The sequence below is a fragment of the Erythrolamprus reginae genome, chromosome 5, assembly GCF_031021105.1.
Source record: "Erythrolamprus reginae isolate rEryReg1 chromosome 5, rEryReg1.hap1, whole genome shotgun sequence".
NCBI lineage: Eukaryota > Metazoa > Chordata > Lepidosauria > Squamata > Dipsadidae > Erythrolamprus > Erythrolamprus reginae.
In genome coordinates this window covers 110,225,763-110,250,034 of record NC_091954.1, presented here as the reverse complement: position 1 = coordinate 110,250,034, position 24,272 = coordinate 110,225,763, and the positions used below count along the sequence as shown (strand labels likewise).

Below are 24,272 nucleotides of genomic sequence, written 5' to 3'. Positions count from 1 at the left end.
TTGACCCCTATGACAATCATTAAGTGCTGTACCTTATGATTCTTGATAAATATATCTTTTTCTTTTATGTACACTGAGTGGATATGCACTAAAGACAAATTCCTTGTGTGTCCAATCACACTTGGCCAATAAAGAATTCTATTCTATTCTATTCGAGAATTCTTCAGCCAGCTATGTGGCTGGAGAATTCTGGGAGTTGAAGCCCACAGGTCTTAAAGTTGCCAAGTTTGAAGATGTCTGGTTCAGGCCATATCCCCTTCCCCACTGTTAGGACACAAAAAAGAAAAACAGTAGAGAGAAGAAAGATTCTTGGAACTTTTCCTCTGCTAGTATTTTTTTATCAATAGACCCCACAGTTCAACCATGAATTACAAATATTCTTTTCTATTGGTAAAAAAAAATACTAGCAGAGGACACGTTCCAAGAACCATTCCCCTCTGTACTATCTTTCTCTTTTATCTCCTAACAATGGGTGGGGGATATGGTCTGAACCAGAGGTCTTCAAACTTGGCAACTTTAAGACTTGTGGACTTCAACTCCCAGAATCCAAGAAAGCATAGCGGGCTGGAGAATTATGGGAGTTGAAGTCTGTAAGTGTTAAAGTTGCCAAGTTGGAAGATCTCTGGTTCAGATCATATCCCCTTCCCCATTGTTAGTGGCAGAAAAAAGAAAAACAGTAGAGAGAAGAAAGATTCTTGGAACTTGTCCTCTGCTAGTATATTTTTTTACCAATACAGTAGACCCCAAAGTTCAACAAATATTCTTTTCTACTGGCTAAAAAAAATACTAGCAGAGGACACGTTCCAAGCACCTTTCCCCTCTGTACAATCTTTCTCTTTTCTCTCCTAACAATGGGCAGGGCATATGGTCTGAACCAGAGGTCTTCAAACTTGGCAACTTTAAGACTTGTGGACTTCAACTCCCAGAATCCAAGAAAGCATAGCGGGCTGGAGAATTATGGGAGTTAAAGCCCACAAGTCTTAAAGTTGCCAAGTTTGGGGACCCTGGACTCTGAACTAAGGACAACTTTTGAATTCTGGCTGATGGTAGGCAGATGCCTATTGATGAAATAAGAGCCATCTAAAAAGGTCTCTCTGGATATCTGAAGATGGAGGCTTTTTACAGGAGACAATGGAAAATAGGAAAACAGCAATAGTCATGGCTAGAGAGAACCCACAACTTGTCTGAACACTTCTTTCTTCCGAATATGCGCGATAAAAAGATCACTAGATCTTTTTCAGAGCGGGTTGGAGAATTATGGGAGTTGAAGTCCGTAAGTCTTAAAGTTGCCAAGTTTGGCGACCCCTGCTCTAAAGGCAGGCAGCATCTGAATCTCAACCCAGAATAACTACACCAAGCAAAATACTCAATAATGTAACGGGAGGGAAATAGGCAAATACCACAGAGCCAGGAAGCCAACTGCTCATCTTTGACACAAGACACTTTCTGACTGCTCCTTTTGCCACCTTTGGGAGTCCCTGATTTTTGTCCTGCGCTTCCTCCTCTCAGAGGCTCGTCCAGAGGGCTCTTACAGTACAGGTGATCTAAGAGCTCCGTGCCAAAGATGTCCGTGTTGATAGGCCCTTCCACTTCCATCTGACTACGGCAGTCTTCGTTCGGGACCGACTCCACGACGGGTCCGTTAGTGCAACCATCGCTTGTGCCCATGTCCAGCTTGGAGGGCTCCAGGACCACCTCGTCGGAACCCATAACCTGATTGGATTCTTCCAGGTCGTGTCCTGAAATGGAGATTTCTTTTTCGCCGACGATGAAAAGATCTTCGGGACAGCTGTCCAAAGACGGCATCTCCCCTCCGTCCGCCCCGGGCAGGGCCGCCGTCCCTGAAGGAGGACTTTTCTGCAACTCCGGAAGCAGGCAAGTCTCCACGATACCATTCTGATCTCGGGGCGCCAGGTTTTTGTGATGGAGCTGCCTGCAATGAAAGAGTCTCTCCTGCGGAAGGCAAGCGTCAGGCCGACACGTTTGACTCTCTTCGATAAGTGGTCCTGGCATGTGATTGTTCATATCTGAGAAGCAGAAGAGGTCCCAAGGAGAGTTACGCTTGGATTTCCGTGGAGGAACCGAGGCCCCGCGATCCTCTGCGAAGGCCTCCTCCGCCTGCTGAGCCTCTTGCCAATCTCTGGCTACTTTCGCCGCCCAACTCGGCTTGCTTTTGTTCAACGTGTACGTTTTGCCTCGCCGAAGCTTGGGAAGAGATTTCAGAATTCTAATTCGAAACTTAACCAGAGAAAGTTTTTTATGCATCATAAATAGGGATCTTTTAAAAGTACACTGGCTGAATTTAGACCGCCGGGCAATCAAGAGGCCGCAAGTTCCATGTTGCTTCAGTCCTCGGCAACAATATTTTCTGGTAGAGTTATTTAGAATGATGGTTTCGTTTTGTTTTCTGTCATTGTTACGGCCTCTCCTGTCCCTTTTGAGCGACAAACCAGTAACGCTGGCCTCGGGGCTGTGTGGCTTGTCTTGACTAACCTTTGAATCAACCCCTAAGCCAATGTATTTAGCCAGCAGCTCGGTCTGGCAGGGCGTCCTGCAAAGCCCTCTAGATCCTGAACAGGGCCCTCCACAGCTGGAAAAAGGGGGTTTGACTCTATTTTGTGGACATGTGCAATTCTGGATAAATCCAACTGGCAGATTTATATCGAAGGGCACATCAGGAACCCAACGTCTCTGGTGCAGAAGAGACCTCCTTCTGTACGGTTTTGTTTGTTTTGCACGGAAAGATGTCCAAATGCTTCGCTTCCTCCTTCTAAGTAGAGGCAGATGCCTCCTCGGGAAGCAGCGTGGCCTTGGCCCCAAAAGTCCCACAGTCCATGTTCGACAGCTGGCCGGCAACAGACTTCTCCACTGCAAGTTTTGACTATGCTCTTTCATTTTTCTGCAGCATTATGATCCCACAGTGAAGCTGCAATGAAAAAGGACAGAATTACACAACAGAATGTATGCAGGTTATCTAATTTACTGTTCTCCAGTAATGCATAGGTAGGCACTCCTCAACTATAAAGCCCTTCATGGCATCAGACCAGAATATCTCTGGGACCGTCTTCTGCCGCACGAATCCCAGCGACCAGTTAGGTCCCACAGAGTTGGCCTTCTCCAGGTCCCATTGACTAAGCAATGTCGTTTGGTGGGATCCAGGAGAAGAGCCTTCTCTGTGACGGCCCCAACCCTCTGGAACCAGCTCCCCCCAGTTATCAGAGTTGCCCCCATCCTCCTTGCCTTTCGCAAGCTCCTTAAAACCCACCTCTGTCGTCAGGCATGGGGGAATTGAAATTTCCCTTCCCCCTAGGCTTATAGAATTTATACATGGTATGTTTGTATGTATGAGTGGTTCTTTAAATTGGGGGTTTTTAGATTATTTTTAATATTAGATTTGTTTACATTGTCTTTTTACATTGTTGTTAGCCGCCCCGAGTCTTCGGAGAGGGGCGGCATACAAATCTAATAAATAAATAAAATAAAATAAATAAATAAACTTATCACAACTGAAACCAAAATACTATTGTTAAGTGAGACATTTGTTAAGTGAATTTTGCTCGTCACAGTTGTCACCATATTTTTGGAGTATAAGACGCACTTTTTCACTTTTTAAAATGTACCCTTTCTAAGTGGGGGTCACAAAGGGCCCCTACAGTATCAATAACTTTATTTCTATTTTTTTTTAAATAAGAGTTGTGGTTGCACATTCTAACTATGTAGCCACAGTCATAGTTCCCTCTAAGCTGAGCAGTGAGCAATCGCTCACTTAAAAATCATCATCAACTCAGAGTTTTCCAAACCTGCCCAGAAGCCGAGAGGGAAAGAGTGAGAGGGAAGGAGAGAGAGAGGAAGAGAGAGAAACAGATAGAAAAAAGAGAGGAAGGAAATGAGAAAAAAAAAGAATGGGAGTAAGGAAGAGAGAAAGAAAATCAAAATCTAGTTTGAAACTAGCTCAACTATTTAAGCGGCATTTTGATATTGATAGAGTTGCCCTATTATGAGCTCACTGTTATAGACACACAGTACAGTATTTTATTTTGAAATTCTCTGAGGCAAAACAGGGTGGGTTTTTTGTTTGTTTGTTTGTTTGTTTATTTGTTTGTTTGTTTATTATTTCTGTGCCGCCCAGTCCCGAAGGGACTGCCGCTCAGACACTATACTTTTCCGCCCACCCCCCAAAAAAATTAGAGGGAACACTGGCCACAGTGGCAATGCATGGTCAGAATGTGGCACTGCAGACTAACTCTGCCCACAGCCAGGAGTTTGATCCTGACTAGCTCAAGGCTGACTCAGCCTCCCTTCCTTCCGAGATGGGTTAAAACGACGACCCAGACCATTGGGGGGAAATATGCTGACTCTGCAAACTGCTTTGAGAGGGCTATAAAGCACTGTGGAGAGGTATATAAGTTTAACTGGTATTGCTAAGACCTACAAATAGGTCACAACCAGCCTTCTGTCCTGCTTACTGGTAGAATACATCAAATACAGGACTTAATCCCTTCCTTTGCTTTATGCCAATTCCCAACTGCATGCGATTTTCACAGAAGCCCTGGCTTTTGCCTCAAATTGTTTTCTTTTCATTATCTTGGCCCTCAAGGCTTCCTCCACGTTTTCATGTTTATCCAAATTTAGTGCTCAAAAAAAATAAAGGGGACACTCAAAGAACACATCCTAGATCTGAATGAATGAAATATTCTCATTGAATTCTTTGTTCTGTACAAAGTTGAATGTGCACAGCAGCATGTGAAATTGACAGTCAATCAGTGTTGCTTCCTCAGGGTACAGTTTGATTTCACAGAAGTTTAATTTACTTGCAGTTATATTATGTTGTTTAAGTGACCTCACCTACAAAAAGATATTGACAAAATTGAACGGGTCCAAAGACGGGCTACAAGAATGGTGGAAGGTCTTAAGCATAAAACGTATCAGGAAAGACTGAATGAACTCAATCTGTATAGTCTGGAGGACAGAAGGAAAAGGGGGGACAGGATCGGAACATTTAAATATGTCAAAGGGTTAAATAAGGTCCAGGAGGGAAGTGTTTTTAATAGGAAAGTGAACACAAGAACAAGGGGACACAATCTGAAGTTAGTTGGGGAAAAGATCAAAAGCAACGTGAGGAAATATTATTTCACTGAAAGAGTAGTAGATCCTTGGAACAAACTTCCAGCAGACGTGGTTGGTAAATCCACAGTAACTGAATTTAAACATGCCTGGGGTAAACATATATCTATTGTAAGATGAAATAGTATAAGGGCAGACTAGATGGACCATGAGGTCTTTCTCTGCCGTCAGTCTTTTATGTTTCTATGTTCCCTTTATTTTTTTTGAGCAGTGTATATTAAACTATCTTAAAACACTTCTACCCTATTCTATACGATGTGCCTAGCAATGTGTGGCCAGTGAGGCAACATGTTTCAAGGGAAAAACCTGTGATAGACATGGCTAAGAAGAAGAGGTCAAATTCAAATCAGGCAATCCTTGTCTTATGATGCTTTATTTAGTGACCTTTGCTGTGTCCCAAGGTGATGGGGTCCCCCCCTTTTTTTTGCAACCTTCTCAATGGGGATGCCAGATTCACTTAATAACCGCGTTACTAGCTTATGTAACTGCAGTGATTCACTTAACAACGGTGGCAAAAAAAACGGAGCAAATGTTGCTTGACAAATATTTCACAACAGCAAAAATACTCGGGTCCATAGTGGTCATAAGTCGAGGACTATCTGTATCTCAGCCATAAAATTATTGGGCATCCTTAGGCAAGCCACTCTGCACCCAGACAACGGTCTTATTTACATTAACATATTACAGGAATAAGCGGAGAACTGATCCAATTCTATTTCAAGGCGTATGGGAAAAGCCTTGATTTGAACACTTGAAAATCCGTTCTAAAAATGATGAGCCAGTTGCAATCTCACTCCCACATATTTTAATCATCTGTTTCTTCAGTGCTGACTCTGATTCTGCTCACATTCCTCCCCAGAACCCCCCCCCAAAAAATGACCTTTTTGTTAAGAACCTTTAATCATGTACCAAAAACAGTATTATTATTATTATTATTATTATTATTATTATTATTAATATTATTATTAATTGGATTTGTATGCCGCCCCTCTACGCAGACTTGGGACGGCTAACAACAATGATAAAAAACAACATGTAACAATCCAATTTAATAAAACAACTAAAAACCCTTATTATAAAAATAAAACATACACACAAACATACCATACATAACTTGTAATGGCCATGGGGAAGGAATATCCTAACTCCCCCATGCCTAGCGACAAAGGTGGGTCTTGAGTAATTTGCGAAAGGCAAGGAGGGTGGGGGCCATTCTAATCTCTGGGGGGAGTTGATTCCAGAGGGGAGGGGCCACAACAGAGAAGGCTCTTCCCCTGGGGCCCGCCAAACGATATTGTTTGGTCGACGGGACCCGGAGAAGGCCAACTCTGTGGGACCTTATCGGCCACTGGGATTCGTGCAGTAGAAGGTGGTTCCGGATGTATTCTGGCCCAATGCCATGTAGGGCTTTAAAGGTAATTACCAACACTTTGAATTGTGACTGGAAAGTGATCGGCAGCCAGTGCAGTAGCTGTTCTAAGTCAAAATCTGGATAGTGCATCATTTACATTGAAGACTTACATTCATAACTGTGGCCAACGTGACTCAAATCACTGCCCTTTGTGTATAGCTATCGCATCCTTTGAAGGCTTCCCTCTCGGGCCTCAGTAAACCAGCCTGGAAGCCATCTGTGCTGCTACTGTGGTGCTATGGAATGTAAGGAGCTGAACAAAGGTGAGCTGGTCTTTTATTACAGCAGGTGACCGAAGCAATCCGCTTTTGTCCTATCAAGGTCATCTTTGCCACCGAGAGCTAATCAGTGCAGAACTCATTCAACCTCACCTTGCAGTAATAATATAAAAAGAATCTCAGGGGAAATAAAGGGGAGGAAGATTAAGAAAAAGAACTCATAAGACAGAAAGAAAGGTATCTACAAAATATATGTATATACGGTATATTGAAGAAGTCTTCTGATCTAGTTTACAAAAATTAAAGAGTTATTATGGAAGCCAGATGCTTGATAAGTGTATCCCTCCAAATTATGTATGATGCTTATTCCTCCAATCTGGATTAATACATACATACACATACTCTCTCTCTCTCTCTCTCACACACACACATATATGTCACATGTTTTTGCTGAATTTGAAAATATACATACATACATGCATACATACATACATACATATATTAATTAATTAATTAATTAATTGGAAATGGCCGTAGGCTGGGCTGAGAGGCAAAAAGGAAACTGTGATGCTCCTTGAATATACAAGGGTGATATAACAGAAAAAACATATAACCCTTCCTTGGTACAAAGCTGAAAGAATTAGAAACTGTAGCCTAGAGGTTAATTCTCTGCCCTACAAGGCAAAGGCTGCAAGTTCAAATCCCAGTGACTAGGATGGTCCCATTTCGGCCTTGTTTTGACCTCATCAGCTAGCCACACCCTTCCTTACTGGGATTCGATCTGGTGGACTCTGCCTTGTAAGGCAGAGAATTAGCAGTTGAGCTATCAGACCTGATCCCTTCCAGCTCTGTATATATATGACGGTATTGGAATATTCGGGTTTCTTCCCGTGTAGGATTTGGAAATTTCTGCCGACGTTTCGACAAGGTCCCACTCGTCATCTTCAGGCTGGTGTTTCTGTCCTTGTTCTAGGGCGAACATGGACAGAACAAGGACAGAAACACCAGCCTGAAGATGACGAGTGGGACCTCGTCGAAACGTCGCCAGAAATTTCCAAATCCTACATGGGAAGAAACCCGAATATTGCAAGACCATCATACCTGTACCCGTGAAAATCTACGAAAACATATTTTCAAATTCAGCTTAAACATGTGACATATATATATATATATATATATATATATATTTTCGTAAATTTTCACGGGTATATGTATGTAGATTGTTCTGAGTTCGGGTTTTGCCCTGTGTAATGTTTTGCATGTCTATGCGACGTTTCGGTGAAATCACATTCACCATCTTCAGGCTGGAGTTCCAATCTTTGTGTTGTTGTAAATGGAATATTAGCAAACTGACATTTCTTCCTAGCATGTAATGAACACAGCAGAATACAAAGAAAAAATGACAAATCTACTACAAAACCCGGCCTACAAACTCCTAAGCACAGATCCTACCACCTACCTAGAAAAAACCACCAAATCTAAAATCAAGGCCTCTCCCATCAGCGAAGAAATCCAGCAAAAAATCATCCCCAGAGAAAAATCTTCCATATGTCCAAAACTCTATGGCCTTCCAAAAATACACAAAGAAGGAATACCTCTCAGACCAATAGTCAGTTCTATAGGCTCCCCTCTACAAAACCTTGCCAAATTTTTAGCCAAATACCTTCAACCATATACAGAAACTATTACCTCATATGTTCAAAATTCATTCCACTTTATACAAATAATTAAAAAACAAAACCTACAACCCGATGACCTACTTGTAAGTTTCGATGTCGTGTCCCTGTTCACACAATACCTATTAAAGAAGCCTTGACAGCTATCCAGGACAAACACAAACCCCCCAAATATATCCTAGACCTTACCAACCACTGCCTGACCAATACATACTTCATCTATAATGAACAAAGATATAAACAGATAGAGGGAGCCCCCATGGGATCACCTCTATCACCTGTCATAGCCAACCTCTATATGGAATATTTCGAAAATAATGCTTTAGAGCAAGCCAAATACAAACCCAAACTTTGGCTGAGATATGTTGATGATACCTTTGTAATTTGGCCACATGGTAAAGAAAAACTAGACAATTTCCTCACACATCTCAACAGCCTACACCCCAAAATACAGTTTACTATGGAAACAGAAATCAATGATCAACTTCCCTTTCTAGATGTACTGGTCTATAAAAAACCCAATGGCAGCCTAGGACATACTATCTACCAAAAGAAAACCCATACCAACCGTTATCTAAATGCACACTCACACCACCACCCCGCACAAATCACCTCAGTGGCCAAAACTCTCATCACCAGAACCAAACACTTAGCTGACCATGAGCACTTAAAAACTGAATTGAACAAACTCAAAGATGTACTAATTTCTAATGGATTCAAAGAGAAAACAATAACAAACCTAATCAATAAAGAGACACCCCCCAAAAAACAAGATCAAGAACAGGACAATGGCACCACCATCCTTCCTTACATCAAAGGCACCACGGATAAAATTAGTAAAATTCTGCACAAACATAACATCAAAACCTCATTTTGCACTAACCAAAAAATATCTAATATCCTAAGGAGCCCCAAAGATAAAATCCAATTGGAATACCAAGGAATCTATGAAATCCCTTGCAAAACATGTGCAGCCACATACATTGGACAAACTAACCGAAGAGTGAGCCAACGCATAGCAGAACATGTGAATGCAGTCAAAAAACAAGAAAAGACCTCCTCCCTTGTCCAGCACATTAAAAAAACAGGGCACGAAATTGACTTTGAAAAAACTAAATTACTCCACAAAACAGAGAATTTATATAAAAGAATCTCTCTAGAAGCTATCGAAATTGAGAGGAGACCCCTTTGTTTAAATAAAAGGGATGATACCTCCCGCCTGCCAGAGATTTGGAAACCAGCCTTAAACAAAATAAACACTTCATAATAATCAACATGTCAATCCTTCTAATTATTATGATTTTAGAATTTTATATTTGGAAATCAGCCTTAAACAAAAAACTTCATAAAATCTTCATGTCATTCCTTCTAATAACTATGATTACACCAACCAATCAGATCACTGAAGCATAGTCACCCAATCTATTTGCTACATTCAAAGCAAATCTCCACCCCCACACTACATGCTAGGAAGAAATGTCAGTTTGCTAATATTCCATTTACAACAACACAACACAATCTACATATATATATATATATATATATATATATTCGTAGATTTTCACGGGTATATGTATGTAGATTGTTCTGAGTTCGGGTTTTGCCCCGTGTAATATTTTGAGTGTCTATGCGACGTTTCGGTGAAATCACATTCACCATCATCAGGCTGAAGTTTTAAGCTTCGTGCTGCTGTAAATATTTAAGCACGAAGCTTGGAACTTCAGCCTGATGATGGTGAATGTGATTTCACCGAAACGTCGCATAGACACTCAAAATATTACACGGGGCAAAACCCGAACTCAGAACAATCTACATACATACATACATACATACATACATACATACATACATATAAATATAAATATAAAACTTGTATGCCACCCAACTTCCAGCAAGAAAGATATTGTAACTGAAATATGTATTTAAATCATTTGTAACAAGGTGCAAATCCAAAACCGCATGTTCTCCACTTTAAATGAATGTGAATTTATGGAACAAAACTCAAAGTACCTCAAATGTTCACTGTTCAAAAGGGACAGAAACATGAAAAACGGAACTTAAAAGCTCTATTTTAGGGCCACAAAAGTAGGCAGGATGCCACATGGTATTTCAGTCTTAATCTACAGAGACATTGCACATAATTTAAAGGAAGTTAAGGCCATGATTTATAACAGTATTGCTGCACCTAACATTTTCTATTTTCTAGACAGTTCCAAATGCAAAATGTGTGGGTTAAGGAATCAGGCTAGGAATCAAGAAACTGAGTATAAATCCCATTTTAGGCCTGAAAACTGGCTGGATAACTTTGGGCCAGTCGTTCTCTCAGTCTAACCCACCTCACAGGAGTGTTGATGTAGAGAAAATAGGAAAAGGAAGGAATATTGAAGTATGTTCATCATCTTGCATTGTTTATAAAAATAATAAGGGTGGAAAATAAACAAATATTGAATTATTTTCATTGTAGTTCCTTTGTCATTTATTTTAGTCTATTATTTTAGTTCTCCTTACTTCTTTCCTATTCTTCCTTTTCATTATTGTAAAGTTTATTTATTTATTTATGTAATTCGACTTCTATGCCACCCAGTCCCGAAGGACTCAGGATGTGTCCTTCCTGAGTGCCTTCAGCCTGAATTGTTTACGGGTGCCTTGCTTGGCTAAGTATATGACTATCACATTTTTAATATTCTGATTATTATTGGGACCTAGGGGAAGAGCCTTCTCTGTGGTGGCTCCAGCCCTCTGGAATCAACTCCCGCCTGAGATTCGAATTGCCCCCACCATCCTTGCCTTCTGTAAGATGTTGAAGACCTATCTATGCCGCCAAACATGGGGGGATTAATTTCTCCCCTCACTTTTCCTGACTTAACATATGAGATTGGTGTGATTGTTTTAGAATTGCTAGTTTTTAATAATAATAATATAGTTTATATTGGATTTGTATTCTATAGTATTTATTGTTGTTGTGAGCCGCTCTGAGTCCTTGGAGAGGGGCGGCATACAAATTTAATCTATTATTATTATTATTATTATTATTATTATTATTATTATTATTATTATTATGTTCTAATTTATCCTTGCTTTGTTATTCACTGGCACATCTCGAAGTGGGTGGTCCGCAAATTTTGCAAAATAAAATTAAAATTAACATTATTACTGGGTTTTCAGCATAGGGAAATTATGTAGGTTTTTCTCTTTGCTAAGCTTTGGAGGAATAACAGGGAAAATGTTAATTGTGCAAACATGTGCATCAGGAAGAAGCATCAAGACAAATATTTTTGCTGTTATGTTGCAGGAACTGTATGAATCTATTGCTGATGCTTCTTTGGTATCTGTTTTCCGACAGATGCTTTAAACAGGCATTGATTGTAAAAGTTGGTTAATTATTCTTCCACTGCTAGGGTGCATCAAAATGGGGGGGGGAGGGACCTTCTTCTACCCAGGTTTTCTATAGGTTGAGTGGCGGTAGTGCTTAGCTCACTTCCTACTTTTTAGCTCATTGCTATAAAACAAAGGAGCAAAGGGACTACTGTATTTCCAATGTCCACGATAAAAATAGCAAAACACCCACTTTTCCCCCAAGCTTTATTTTTTGGGTGGTGTTTTTGTTTTGTTTTGTTTTTTAAAAAATTATTTTTCTCCACATTCAACATACAACTTCATATACCTTCAATACAACTTAATATGCATATAGCATTTTTAGATCACATTCCAATTTTGCATTATATTGTTTCATCTGTATCCATCTTTCTTCTCTCCACTTCCCTCTTTCTATCTGAGGGGTCAGTTCCACCTCTACTACCTACTTTCTTCCTCCTTCTTCCTCCTACTAATGGTAGTACAAGCTTCATTTTTCTGGAACATACTTCAGACAAAGACGGAATAACTCTTTTGAATGTGGGAGTGGGGGCACTTCATTTTACAAGTACAGTAGTCCCTCACCTATCGCTGGTGTTACGTTCCAGACCTGGCCCCGATAGGTGAAATCCGCGATGGGGAATTTATCGACTGGTAGTACTTATTTAAGTATTTATATTGTAATTGTTTGGTAAGTTTTCATTGTTTTAAGTGTTTATAAACCCTTCCCACACAGTATTTATTTTAGATACAGTATTTAAATACAGTATTTACAATTTTAGATATATATATATATATATTTTAAAACCTGCCGATCGAGTTCGGCGGGCTGTTTAAATCTGCCGATCGACTTCCTCAGAAACCCGCGATGAAGTGAAGCCGCAGTAGGTGAAGCGCGGTATAGCGAGGGACTACTGTAACTACATCTCTAGGCAATTTTCCTGAATGTATGCTTTTTGTATATACAGTGTTCCCTCGATTTCCACGGGGGATGCGTTCCGAGACCACCTGTGAAAGTTGAATTTCTGCGAAGTAGAGATGCGGAAGTAAATACACCATTTTTGGCTATGGACAGTATCACAAGCCTTCCCTTAACACTTTAAACCCCTAAATTACAATTTCCCATTCCCTTAGCAACCATTTACTCACCATTATTACTGGTACTCACCATTGAATAAGACACTTAGTGATCCTGATATTTATAAAAATAATTATTTATTAACAATTATTATTTTTTTGTTATTTATTTGCAAAAATCATTAGTTTGGCGATGACATATGACGTCATTGGATGGGGGAAAACATGGTATAGGAAAAAAACGCAAAGTATTTTTTAATTAATATTTTTTGAAAAACCGTGGTATAGGCTATTTGCGAAGTTTGAACCCACGAAAATTGAGGGAACACTGTAATCATCATCATTATCATCATCATCACCATCATCAATTGCAAAAGGCCACTTTACTGGGATCGGCAAACATAATTCACCACTATATCACGCAATCCTAGGTGCTTGGGAATTGCCTGACTGGTGATGAAATATGAAATCCAGCATAGTGATCTCGTTTGCTATGTTGTATTGTGATAAAACAACAACAACAACAACAACAACAACAACAAGTGTTGGAAGGGACTTTGGAGGTCTTCTAGTCCAACCCCCTGCTTAGCCAGGAAACCCTACACTACTTCAGACAGATGGTTATCCAACAGCTTCTTTGTTGTGCCAGGAAATTTCTCCTTAGTTCTAGGTTGCTTCTCTCCTTGTTTAGTTTCCACTCATTGTTTCTTGTCCTGCCTTCTGGTGCTTTGGAGAATAGTTTAATTCCTTCTTTGTGGCAACCTCTGAGATATTGGAACAGTGCTATCATGTCTTCCCTAGTCCCTCTTTTCATTAAACTAGACATACTCAATTCCTGCAACCGTTCTTCATATATTTTAGCCTCCAGTCCCCTAATCATCTTTGTTGCTCTTCTCTGCACTCTTCCTGGAGTCTCAACATCCTGATTCCACTGTAAACCTGATTCCACTTTACATACACATAGTCTTCGACTTAGTACAATTGGGCCCAAACTTTCTGTTGCTAAATGAGTTAAGTGAATTTTGCCCCATTTTACAACTTTTGAATGGTCACTAAATGAATGGTGGTAAGTTGAGGATTACCTGTAATGGTTTCAGACATGCAAACTGATAAAATACTGGTAGCTATCATTTTAACCAAAATCGACAACAGAAAATTCACCTGAAATGAAATTATGATTTGAGGCTCTATTCCTATAAATACATAAATCAATCAGGTGAATATGTGAAGATCCATAAATTTAATCTTACACACAGAGAATACTAATATTTTTTTTATTGACTTGGGTGCCCCCCCCCCCCAAAAGAACTGCAAACAATAAAAATTCTGAAACATTTTCTGCTCAGACTTTACCAAGAAATATCCTGGCAGTTAATCTGTTTTCTCAAAGGTGCAAAGTATTGAAAGACATATACATGGCTTCACATGCTTTATATCTTTAAAAGTCAATTAGTGTTCTGCCGGGCTCTCTGGTATGAGCCTTCCAAAAATTCAAGGGTACAAATTTCAGACACACACAGGTTTGAAAATTCAAAACTATGTTCTTTATCACAAAATTCAAAAGAAACAAAGCACCCTTTTTGTATTGCAAAGAGCACTCGTCCCAAAACAACCTTGTAGGTGGTACAATCCCCTTAATCAGTCCTTAAGTACTTAGCTAGCAGCTGTGAAGAAATGTCACAGCCCTCCTTCTTCCAAGGAAGTGAGACACACAAAGGCGTGAAAAATCAACAAACAAAGTCCGGAAAACAGCAAAGCACGGTCCTGAAGAACTGTGATCAGATAATCTTCCACAACGACCAAACCAACACACTGCTATTTGTATCAGCAGCTCTAATTACTAGAGCCCCACCCAAACACAGGCGGCCTCTCTTATCTCCTGTAATATGTCCTCAATTGGTCTCTTCTACACATAACTCTGCACCTGCGTGGGTCCAAGACCTCTGCATCCGAATCGACCGTGCCAAGCCCCCCTCTTCCAAGTCACCCCCACCTTCTTCTTCGTCCGAGGAAACTGCACTCCCTGCCTCTGTCGGCAATAAAACAGGCCTATGACATGTTGATGTTTCCCCTGCATCCACCTCCACATTCCTTGGAGGTGGGCCAGAGCCAACCACAACAATTAGCAATCTTTTTTTAAAAAAAATTGTCTGCTAAACAGCACATTTTTGGAAAACTGCACATTTTACTCTTGTGTAAACAGTTACTGACTGACCACATATTGGCAAGTAACAAAAGGAACACAAGTGAGCAATTATTCAGTGCCAGGAGAACTACTGGAAAATGCAGGGAACTCTAGTTATCTAAGCTACTTTGCTGCATAATAATCACAAAAATATAAAAGTAAACAATATTGCAGCACAGTGTTCTGGAGAGGAAAAACAGTACCAAAAAAAAATGACTGGAAATGAATGGGCTATACTTAGTTTTCTTCCACTTTAGTCCAGCTAATAGTCACTGAAAACGGCTGCTCTAAAATTCAAAACAAAAACAAACACATTTCAAAAGCAAATTGGAACATTGAGTCAGCTTAGCCTAGAGGTTCCTTCCCAGTCTGAGTAACTGTCACTCACCTGCTAGTACCTAGCAGCTTGAGTCCTGTGGACACTATCTGGCTTTTGGTCCAGAGACTCGTATTATTCCCACCCTACCGGTCCTCAGGAAAGCCATCAAGACCTGGCTTTTCCGGCAGGCATGGAACCATGAATGAGTGAGAGAATGTAGGGTTTTTCTAGGATTAAAATATTTTTATACTGTTTTCGAATTTATTGTTCTTGTTGTTTTTTTATTCTCATGACTGTAAGCTGCCCAGAATCCTGTTGGACTTGGGCAGCAGATAAACCCAAATAAATTTTCTGGTCACAATTCAAAGTTATGACCTATAAAGCCCTTCATGGCACAGGACCAGATTATCTCTGGGACAGCCTTCTGCCGCACGAATCCCAGCGACCAGTTAGGTCCCACAGAGTTGGCCTTCTCCTGGTCCCGTCGACTAAACAATGTCGTTTGTCGGGACCCAGGGGAAGAGCCTTCTCTGTTGCGGCCCCGGCCCTCTGGAACCAACTCCCCCCAGAGATTAGAATTGCCCCCACCCTCCTCGCCTTTCGTAAAAACCCACCTCTGCCGTCAGGCATGGGGGAACTGAGATATTCTTTCCCCCTAGGCCTCTACAATTTATGCATGGTATGTTTGTATGTATGTGTCTTTACATGTGGTTTTATAAATAAGGGTTTTTTAGTTGTTTTAGTATTGGATTGTTACATGCTGTTTTTATCACTGTTGTTAGCCGCCCCAAGTCCATGGAGAGGGGCGGCATACAAATCCAATAAATAAATAAATAAATAAATAAATAAATAAATAAATAAATAAATAAATAAATAAATAAATAAATAAATAAATAAATAAATAAATAAATAAATAAATAAATAAATAAATAAATAAATAAATAAATAAATAAAACAGATAGATAGACAGATAGATAGACAGACAGACAGACAGACAGGGATAGATAGATGTTGCCCTTCAAATCTGCTCAGGCTGCACATTGTAAGCAGAAATTAAAGCCAAAATATCTGACACAATGGGAAGAAGTCTGATCTACCCAGAAACAAGGAAAAGCATCTGAGATTCTGAGATGTTGTTGTTTGAAACCATTTCAAAAAGTTTGCACACAACTCAAAACCTTCTTCTGTTCATCCCCCCAAAATATAACACTGGCAGAGGAAGGAACTGCACATTTTAAGTGTGTCATTCACAGCTGTAAATGAGGATAATTTCATGACATCACTTTCTGTAGAAAAAGAGAGCTCACTCTAACTCAGTTCGGCCTTGTAAAACTAAATTCAAGCCATCCTGGCCTTGAAACGCACCATTTTCCCAGCAATGTGATAAATAGGCTACATTCAAAATTTGCAGTAATCAGAATCCATCTTTTTCAGATTTCTTACCCCCTCATCTCAATGTCATTAAAACAAAATGTGTTTTTTTTTACATAAAAGGCTTTCTACCAAAATTTTAAACTCAGCTTTAAAACAATTGCTGCCAACCTGCCTTCCATTGAGGACCTGTATACTGCATTAGTCAAAAAGAGGGCAGTGAAAATATTTACTGACCCCTCACATCCTGGACATAAACTGCTTCAACTCCTACCCTCAAAAGGTCGCTACAGAGCACTGCACACCAAGACAACTAGACACAAGAACAGTGTTTTTCCTGAATGCCATCACTCTGCTGAACAAATAATTCCCTCAACACTGTCAAACTATTTATTTACTAAGTCTGCACTGCTATTACTACCAGTTTTTTCTCATCATTCTTCTCACCCATCTCCTCCCACTTATGACTGTATGACTGTAACTTGTTGTTTGTATCCTTAAGATTTCTATTAATATTTTTTCCTGGTTGCTTATTTGACCACTATGACAATCATTAAGTGTTGTACCTCATGATTCTTGACAAATATATATTTTCTTTTATGTACACTGAGAGCATGTGCGCCAAGACAAATTCCTTGTATGTCCAATCACACTTGGCCAATAAAGAATTCTATTCTATTCTAAAAATCGGATCACAGATTTATATCCTGCAAGATGTCAACATTTTCCCAAAGAAGTTATCAGCCTCTAAACGTCGGATCTTTCTCGACTGGTTGCAGAGGAAGAATTTCTCTCTATGCAAATGGCAAAAGAACCAGAGGAGTGATCTGTTGTTTTTTCCAGTCAACTCGTTCATCAGCCTCTATACTCCTGCATCACTTTCCCTATTGCCTATGGCTGTCAGGGAAGCTATTAAATACTAGCCCTGTTTAAAAATGCTAAATTACAAGCTGGTCACACCCTAAAATATGCTGCAACATAGACATTGTCCCAAAGTCAGAGAAATCTGACTTGCAGGTACACGCCAGACCTCAGATTATGAAGGCAAGCAGTGCATTGATCAGCACTGTACTCTTCCCTGCAATACCACTTTCAACATACACAGAGTAGAGTGCAGTTCTTCAATTAACTAATTGCACTAAGTCTGGGTAGGTACAGCTGGCTCTTCTATTACTTGTGGGACTTCAACTCTCACAATTCCTGAGCCAATCATGCTAGCTCAGGAATTCTGGGAGTTGAAGTCCACAGGTCAAAGAAGACCCAACTTTGCCTACCCCTGCACTAAGTGGTTCACAATCTGTAGTCCATGGATGCGATGTCATCACAGAGGTTTCGCGAAGGCTTGAAGCAAATGTTGTTATTTAAATCTTAATTAGAACTTGGCAGTCCATGGCCATGGACGGTGGCCACAAAAGGTACTTAAAGAGGGACTGTGGTGAAGAAAAAGTTGAGAGCCACTGACTATGAACTTAAAAGTGGGAGAAAGATCAGAAGCAACTTGAGAAAATATTATTTCATTGAAAGAATAGTAGATGCTTGGAACACACTTCCAGCAGATGTAGTAACTGATTTTAAACATGCCTGGGATAAACATAGATCCATCCTAAGATAAAATACAGGAAATAGTATAAGGGCAGACTAGCTGGACCATGAGGTATTTTTCTGCTGTCAATCTTCTATGTTTCTATGTTGGAAGTATCCATATTTTTAGACTTAAACTAATGAGTGTCTGGCAATTCCCTGTCTGGTTCTCCTGGCTAGACTTTTATTTATATGCAAACGGAAAAGAATAAAGACCAGAGGAAAGACTGTCCTAAAATAATTTCCAACAAGCCAGGTCCTAAACATATCTGGTTCTTCCAACTACAAAATAGCTCTGTTTTTTGGCTAATGGAATTTTATAATGTAAAATCTTCATGCTTCCTACCCTCCCATCTGCAGCCATTTAACAATAAGCTGCCAATGTAACACTCACCCGTTTATTCTTATCCAGCTTCTTAAATATGTCAGTATAATCAGTACAAGCATGCATATTCATCAGTGACCATTACATCAGTTCTATCTCTTCACACTGCATTCGGCAAAAGACATCTGAAATATGAAAATGCCTTTTTTTAAATACATTTTCTGAGCACCATAAAAATCTCTGGAATCAGACCAACTATCCATTCAGATCAACATCAATCTTCACCTTCCATCATGGCCCATCAGGTGTCTCTTGAGAACCACAAACAAGACACAAAGGGATTTCTCCTGACTAGGAGCTTCTACCAGTATTATCTTACAGGTTGTCTAATCCACCTTAAATCCCACCCATTAGTAACTGTCAGCGTAACTTGTGAAAGCACGTTCCATAAATTAGATGTCTGATTTAATTTAAATTTCAACCCTAATCATCAGTTTTATTTAATAAGTCAAATATTATGAGGGCAGGATCTGGATCTTAGCACCTCCTTGAATGTAACTATGCTAAAATACATTGAACTTAAGTGCTTTCAACAGTTCTGTATTTTCCCCTGGAGCCAAGAGGAATAAAGTGCTTGCCCTTGAAAAAAAAATACAAGAAGTACCGTACTTCCAAACAGCTTTTTCAGACATCTTGTGAAAAAAATTCTCAACAGAAAAGAAAAGAAAATTGCTTGGCATCAGCAACTTATATCTGGACAGTTTGCAGCCTGAATATGCATCCCTTTCCCTTCAGGTTTAATTCTAATAAGGAGGTTCAGAGAAGATACACAGCCCTGTCTGTATATCTTTAAAACAGCTGTTATACTTCATGCTCACCCCTGCTCTCTTAGATAAATAACTGCCTCCTATTCTGATATTTTTCTTCATTGGTAAAGCTTAAGATGAAACATTTATTTTACTGTTACTTTATTGAAAATATGGTTTTATATAAGCATGTATTTATTATTTATTTATTTTATTTATTGGATTTGTATGCCGCCCCTCTCCACAGACTCAGGGAGGCTAACAACAGCATGTATTTATATTCCCTTAATCTTCTTTCTGAAATTAGATATATCATCATATTCACTTCCTTTTCCACACTTAACTTCTCCACACCATAGGGGAAGAAAAGAAATCTTAGCAGACAACACCGCTTCACAATCTCTTTCAGTTTCCCTAACACTCACCAGCGTGTACATAGAGTCACTACTTTCCAGAGCTCTAACCTTTCACTGTCAATTTCTATCAGTCCTCTATATGTGAAAGTTTTAGTTCCTGCAGATCACTGTATTAAAAAAAGGTGCATAAGGCTGTAAAGGACTATGAAGCGGTATCTAAACGTTATTTCCATCCAAGCTGCCAGTTATTTCTAACAGGGAAAAAAATAGGTTTTTGCTTCAAGTTATTGAAGGAGTGGGAAGCCGGATGTGTTTTGTGTCAGAGCTCCAATCAGTTCTTGCTACTGATTGCGTGAGGGCCTTGTTTCTTAACAGTGAAGTTTGGACTTTTAATGTAAAGTTAAAGTCCTTATTTGACCTCAAGCGTCTAAATTGGCAGCCACTGGCAGCCCAACCTACCTAATAAGGTTGGATATAAATTCAACCAGTAAGTAATATAATATGCCTCTTAAGATTGCAGGGAGTATCCTAAATGCTCACTTCAAAACTTTCTAAAAATAAAAAATAGTCTGGAACTCACTACCTGACTCTGTAGTTTCATCACCAAACCCCCCCAAAAAACTTACCCTTAGACTATCCACTGTCACCTCACCTGATTCCTAAGAGGTCAGTAAGCGGCGTGCATAAGTGCACCAGCCTGCCTCCCATCCCTGTCCTAATTTATTTATTTATTTATTCAATTTTGTAATGTCGCCCTTCTTCTTAGACTCAGCAGCATATTGCCCCCACAATCCGGGTCCTCATGTTTCCTAATGTTTCCCTCTTATTAGTTCCAATGTCATGTATATAAACAGTGTCATATCTATGTATACTATCAATTTCCTCAACACTGTCAAACTATTTACTAAGTCTGCACTACTATTACTACTAGTTTTTTCTGATCATTACTATCACCCATTTCCTCTCACTTATGACTGCACGACTGTAACTTGTTACTTATATCCTTAAGATTTTTTATTAATATTGATTGTTTCCTCATTGCTTATTTGAACCCTATGACAATCATTAAGTGGTGCACCTCAAGATTCTTGACAAATGTATCTTTTCCTTTTATGTACACTGAGAGCATCTGCACCAAAGACAAAATCCTTGTGTGTCCAATCACACTTGGCCAATAAAGAATTCTATTCTATTCTAATTCGTACTTCACAAAATAAAATAATTCAATAAATAAATAAACGAAGTCACAATAATCAGAGTTAGGACGATTCCCCCCCCCATTTTTTTGTGTGCATCAGGTTCTATGCTGCTCAAAAAAATAAAGGGAACACTCAAATAACACATCCTAGATCTGATTAATGAAATATTCTCGTTGAATACCTGTATTTCATTTGCACAACTATTCCATTTGTGCAAGAGCACGTGAAATTGATTGTCAATCAGTGTTGCTTCCTAAGTGGACAGTTTGATTTCACAGAAGTTTGATTTACTTGGAGTTATATCCTGTCGTTTAAGTGATGTCTTTATTTTTTTTTGAGCAGTGTACATGCCTGGACCTCCGGATTCTTATTGAGGAAAAGAGTGGCGGGGGAGGGGGGGAGGTTTGAAGCCATGTTCGTTTTCTTGTCTCAAGCCCCTCGGACTTCCCCCCCCCCTCTTTTTCTTTTTTGCGTCCACCTTAAAATGGAACCCAATCTGAATTTGGGGAGGGGGGGAACAGATTTGCCGGGTAGATTCCCTTTAAGAGGTTTGGGGAGCCCTTCTCCCACACCACCACCACCTAGTTCCCCTCAATGGACGCCCATCCTCGCCACCCTCCCAGGCAATCCCTCCCCCCCCCCGAAGTTAGGGGGTAAGGACACCACACACACTTCCTACGGGGACCCCCTCCCCTAAGAGGATTCAGGGCGGATGAGGGGGGGATCTACTAGGCCGAAAGCCTGCCCTGCCCACCCGTGATTCAACACCCCTCCCGCAGGAAGTGCGGCGGAGGAAGGCACGCGAGCCCCCCGGATCACCACGCCCCCCTCCCGCGTACCTTCGTCGCTGGGCGCATCCCGGCCTCCGAGAAGGGCTGCTTCTCCCCCGTCCCCCTCCACCGCTCCCGTCCCCCCCCCTCCACCGCCGCCACTCTCCACTGAGCGACGAGACACCCGGCAACCGCCTCGGCAACCACTCACGTGGGTCAGGCTCCCACAACCTACACGGCAGCGACCGGCCCCAGCAGGCTTACGTCATCCTCCAGCGACAAAACCCGAGACGTGAAGGGGGAGCGGAAAAGAGCGTGGAAGGAGAAGAGGGAGGGGGGCGTTCTGCGCAGGCGTCTGAGAAGGGAGGGAGGAAGAGGGAAGAGTAGGTAGGAGCGGGGCGGGGCGACGCAGAAAGAACAAATTTGAGGGAGGCGCCGCCGTTCATTTCTCTTGCAGAAAAAGAGAGGGGAGCGATCCCTCTCGGCGGCTATAAGGTAGAAGGTGCGGCTGCGCAATTGATTTCCCGTTGCTAGGATACCAAGCGGTTCTACTCTCCCCTTCCGATGTCCAATAAGTAAACCGGGAAGAGTAAAGGAAGGAGAAGCCCCGCCCTTTGTTTGTGGGCGGAGCATTCTGCTTATGTGCCTCAAAGCCTCTTAGTTGCTTGTTTGTGTTGAATGTCTGAATGAGGCTGGCGCTTTTATTTGAATGTTAGAAGAGATCATGTATATGAATATTATCTTTTATATATATATATATATATTTGTTTTCGTAAATTTTCACGGGTATATGTATGTAGATTGTTCTGAGTTCGGGTTTTGCCCTGTGTAATATTTTGCATGTTTATGCGACGTTTCGATGAAATCACCGAACATGGAACATTTTACAACAGCACGAAGCTTGGAAACTTCAGCCTGATGATGGTGGATGTGATTTCACCGAAACGTCGCATAAACATGCAAAATATTACACAGGGCAAAACCCGAACTCAGAACAATCTACATATATATATATATATATACACACACACACAGTATACTGTATATATATATATATGATATTATTATTATTATTAATAATAATATTTCTTATGTTTCTTCTTATTTTTTCTTGTTACTAGTATTTATTTATTTTTTATTTATTTATTTTTATTTATTTATTTATTAATAGAGTTGAAAGGGACCGTTAGGTCATCGAGTCCAACCCCCTGCCTGAGCAGGAAACCCTACAGCACCCCAGCCAAATGGAAGTCCAATCTCCTCTTGAAGGTGTCCAGAGTTGGGGAGTTCACCACCTCCCCTGGCAGGCAGTTCCATTGGTTGATCGCTCTGACCGTCAGGAAGTTCTTCCTTATTTCATATATCATGTATTTCATGTATCATGTATATGAATATAATATTTTTACATACCTCCAATATGTACTTGACAAATTAAATAAATAAAAATAAATAGAGTTCATGGATTGGCATGAGGCATAAACAGTAATGGGGTGCTGCGGGGGAGAGGAGTAAGTTTATGCACTTACTAAGTATTAGTAATACAATAATATTTAAGTATTATTGAATACTTAATAGTTTTTTTATTGTCCGACGTTGTCTATTACCTTAGCATGATCCTTAATTACTTTTAAAATAGGAAATAATTAAATCATATGATTTTACCCATATTTAACCATTTGAATCATTATCTAGAACTGAACTTTTATAGCAATGAAAGAAAATTGAGCTACTTGCCTAATCTGTTATCATATGGAACCTTGTGGGTGCAGTAAAAAACCTTCAAATGTTTCTGTGCCCCTTAACAAATAATGCTGTCTGTCATTTGTCCTTTTTGTGGCTATGCAAACAATGTGACTTAATCAACTGAAAAAGAGTCCAAGCCCCTATTTGAAAACTTATCTTGGTCATTAAGCCACTCCCACCCAGTCACATGACATTTAAGCCACCTCCCCACCACATGATTGTCAAGCCACTCCCACCTGGTCACATGACCTGCAAGCCACTCCTACCCAGTCATGTGACCATCAAGCCACACCCACAAAATAAGCCACGCCCACAGCCCTTCATTGGGCATAAGCATGAAGTACAGTGTTCCCTCAATTTTCGCGGGTTCGAACTTCACAAATAGCCTATACCACGGTTTTTCAAAAAAATATTAATTAAAAAATACTTTGCGGGTTTTTTTCTATACCACGGTTTTTCCTTCCCGATGATATCATACGTCATTGCCAAACTAATAATTTTTGCAAATAAATAACAAAAAAAATAATTATTGCTAATAAATAATTATGTTTATAAATATCAGGATCACTAAGTTCTTATTCAATGGTGAGTACCAGTAATAATGATGAGTAAATGGTTGTTAAGGGATTAGGAAATGGTAATTTAGGGGTTTAAAGTGTTAAGGGATGGCTTGTGATACTGTCCATAGCCAAAAATGGTGTATTTACTTCCGCATCTCTACTTCGTGGAAATTCAACTTTCGTGGGCGGCCTCGGAA

At 40.1% G+C, this 24,272-nt stretch overlaps 1 protein-coding gene across 3 annotated transcripts in view; it reads right to left on the bottom strand.

Moving 5' to 3' along the window:
* Positions 1-22,201, bottom strand: part of SENP5 (SUMO specific peptidase 5) — a 60,288-nt gene extending 38,087 nt beyond the window's left edge. The window contains exons 1-2 of one of the 3 annotated variants that reach the window (XM_070753733.1): positions 21,984-22,201; positions 1,401-2,926 (exon numbers count right to left, since the gene is read on the bottom strand). In XM_070753733.1, coding sequence (XP_070609834.1) covers positions 1,401-2,895 — 1,495 coding nt within the window. In that variant the 5' untranslated portion in view covers positions 2,896-2,926; positions 21,984-22,201. Of the gene's footprint in view, positions 1-1,400; positions 2,927-18,710; positions 18,827-21,841 lie in introns of those variants that run through there. The other 2 variants (XM_070753734.1, XM_070753735.1) reach the window with 2 other exon arrangements.
* Between the last annotated feature and the right edge of the window lie 2,071 nt (positions 22,202-24,272).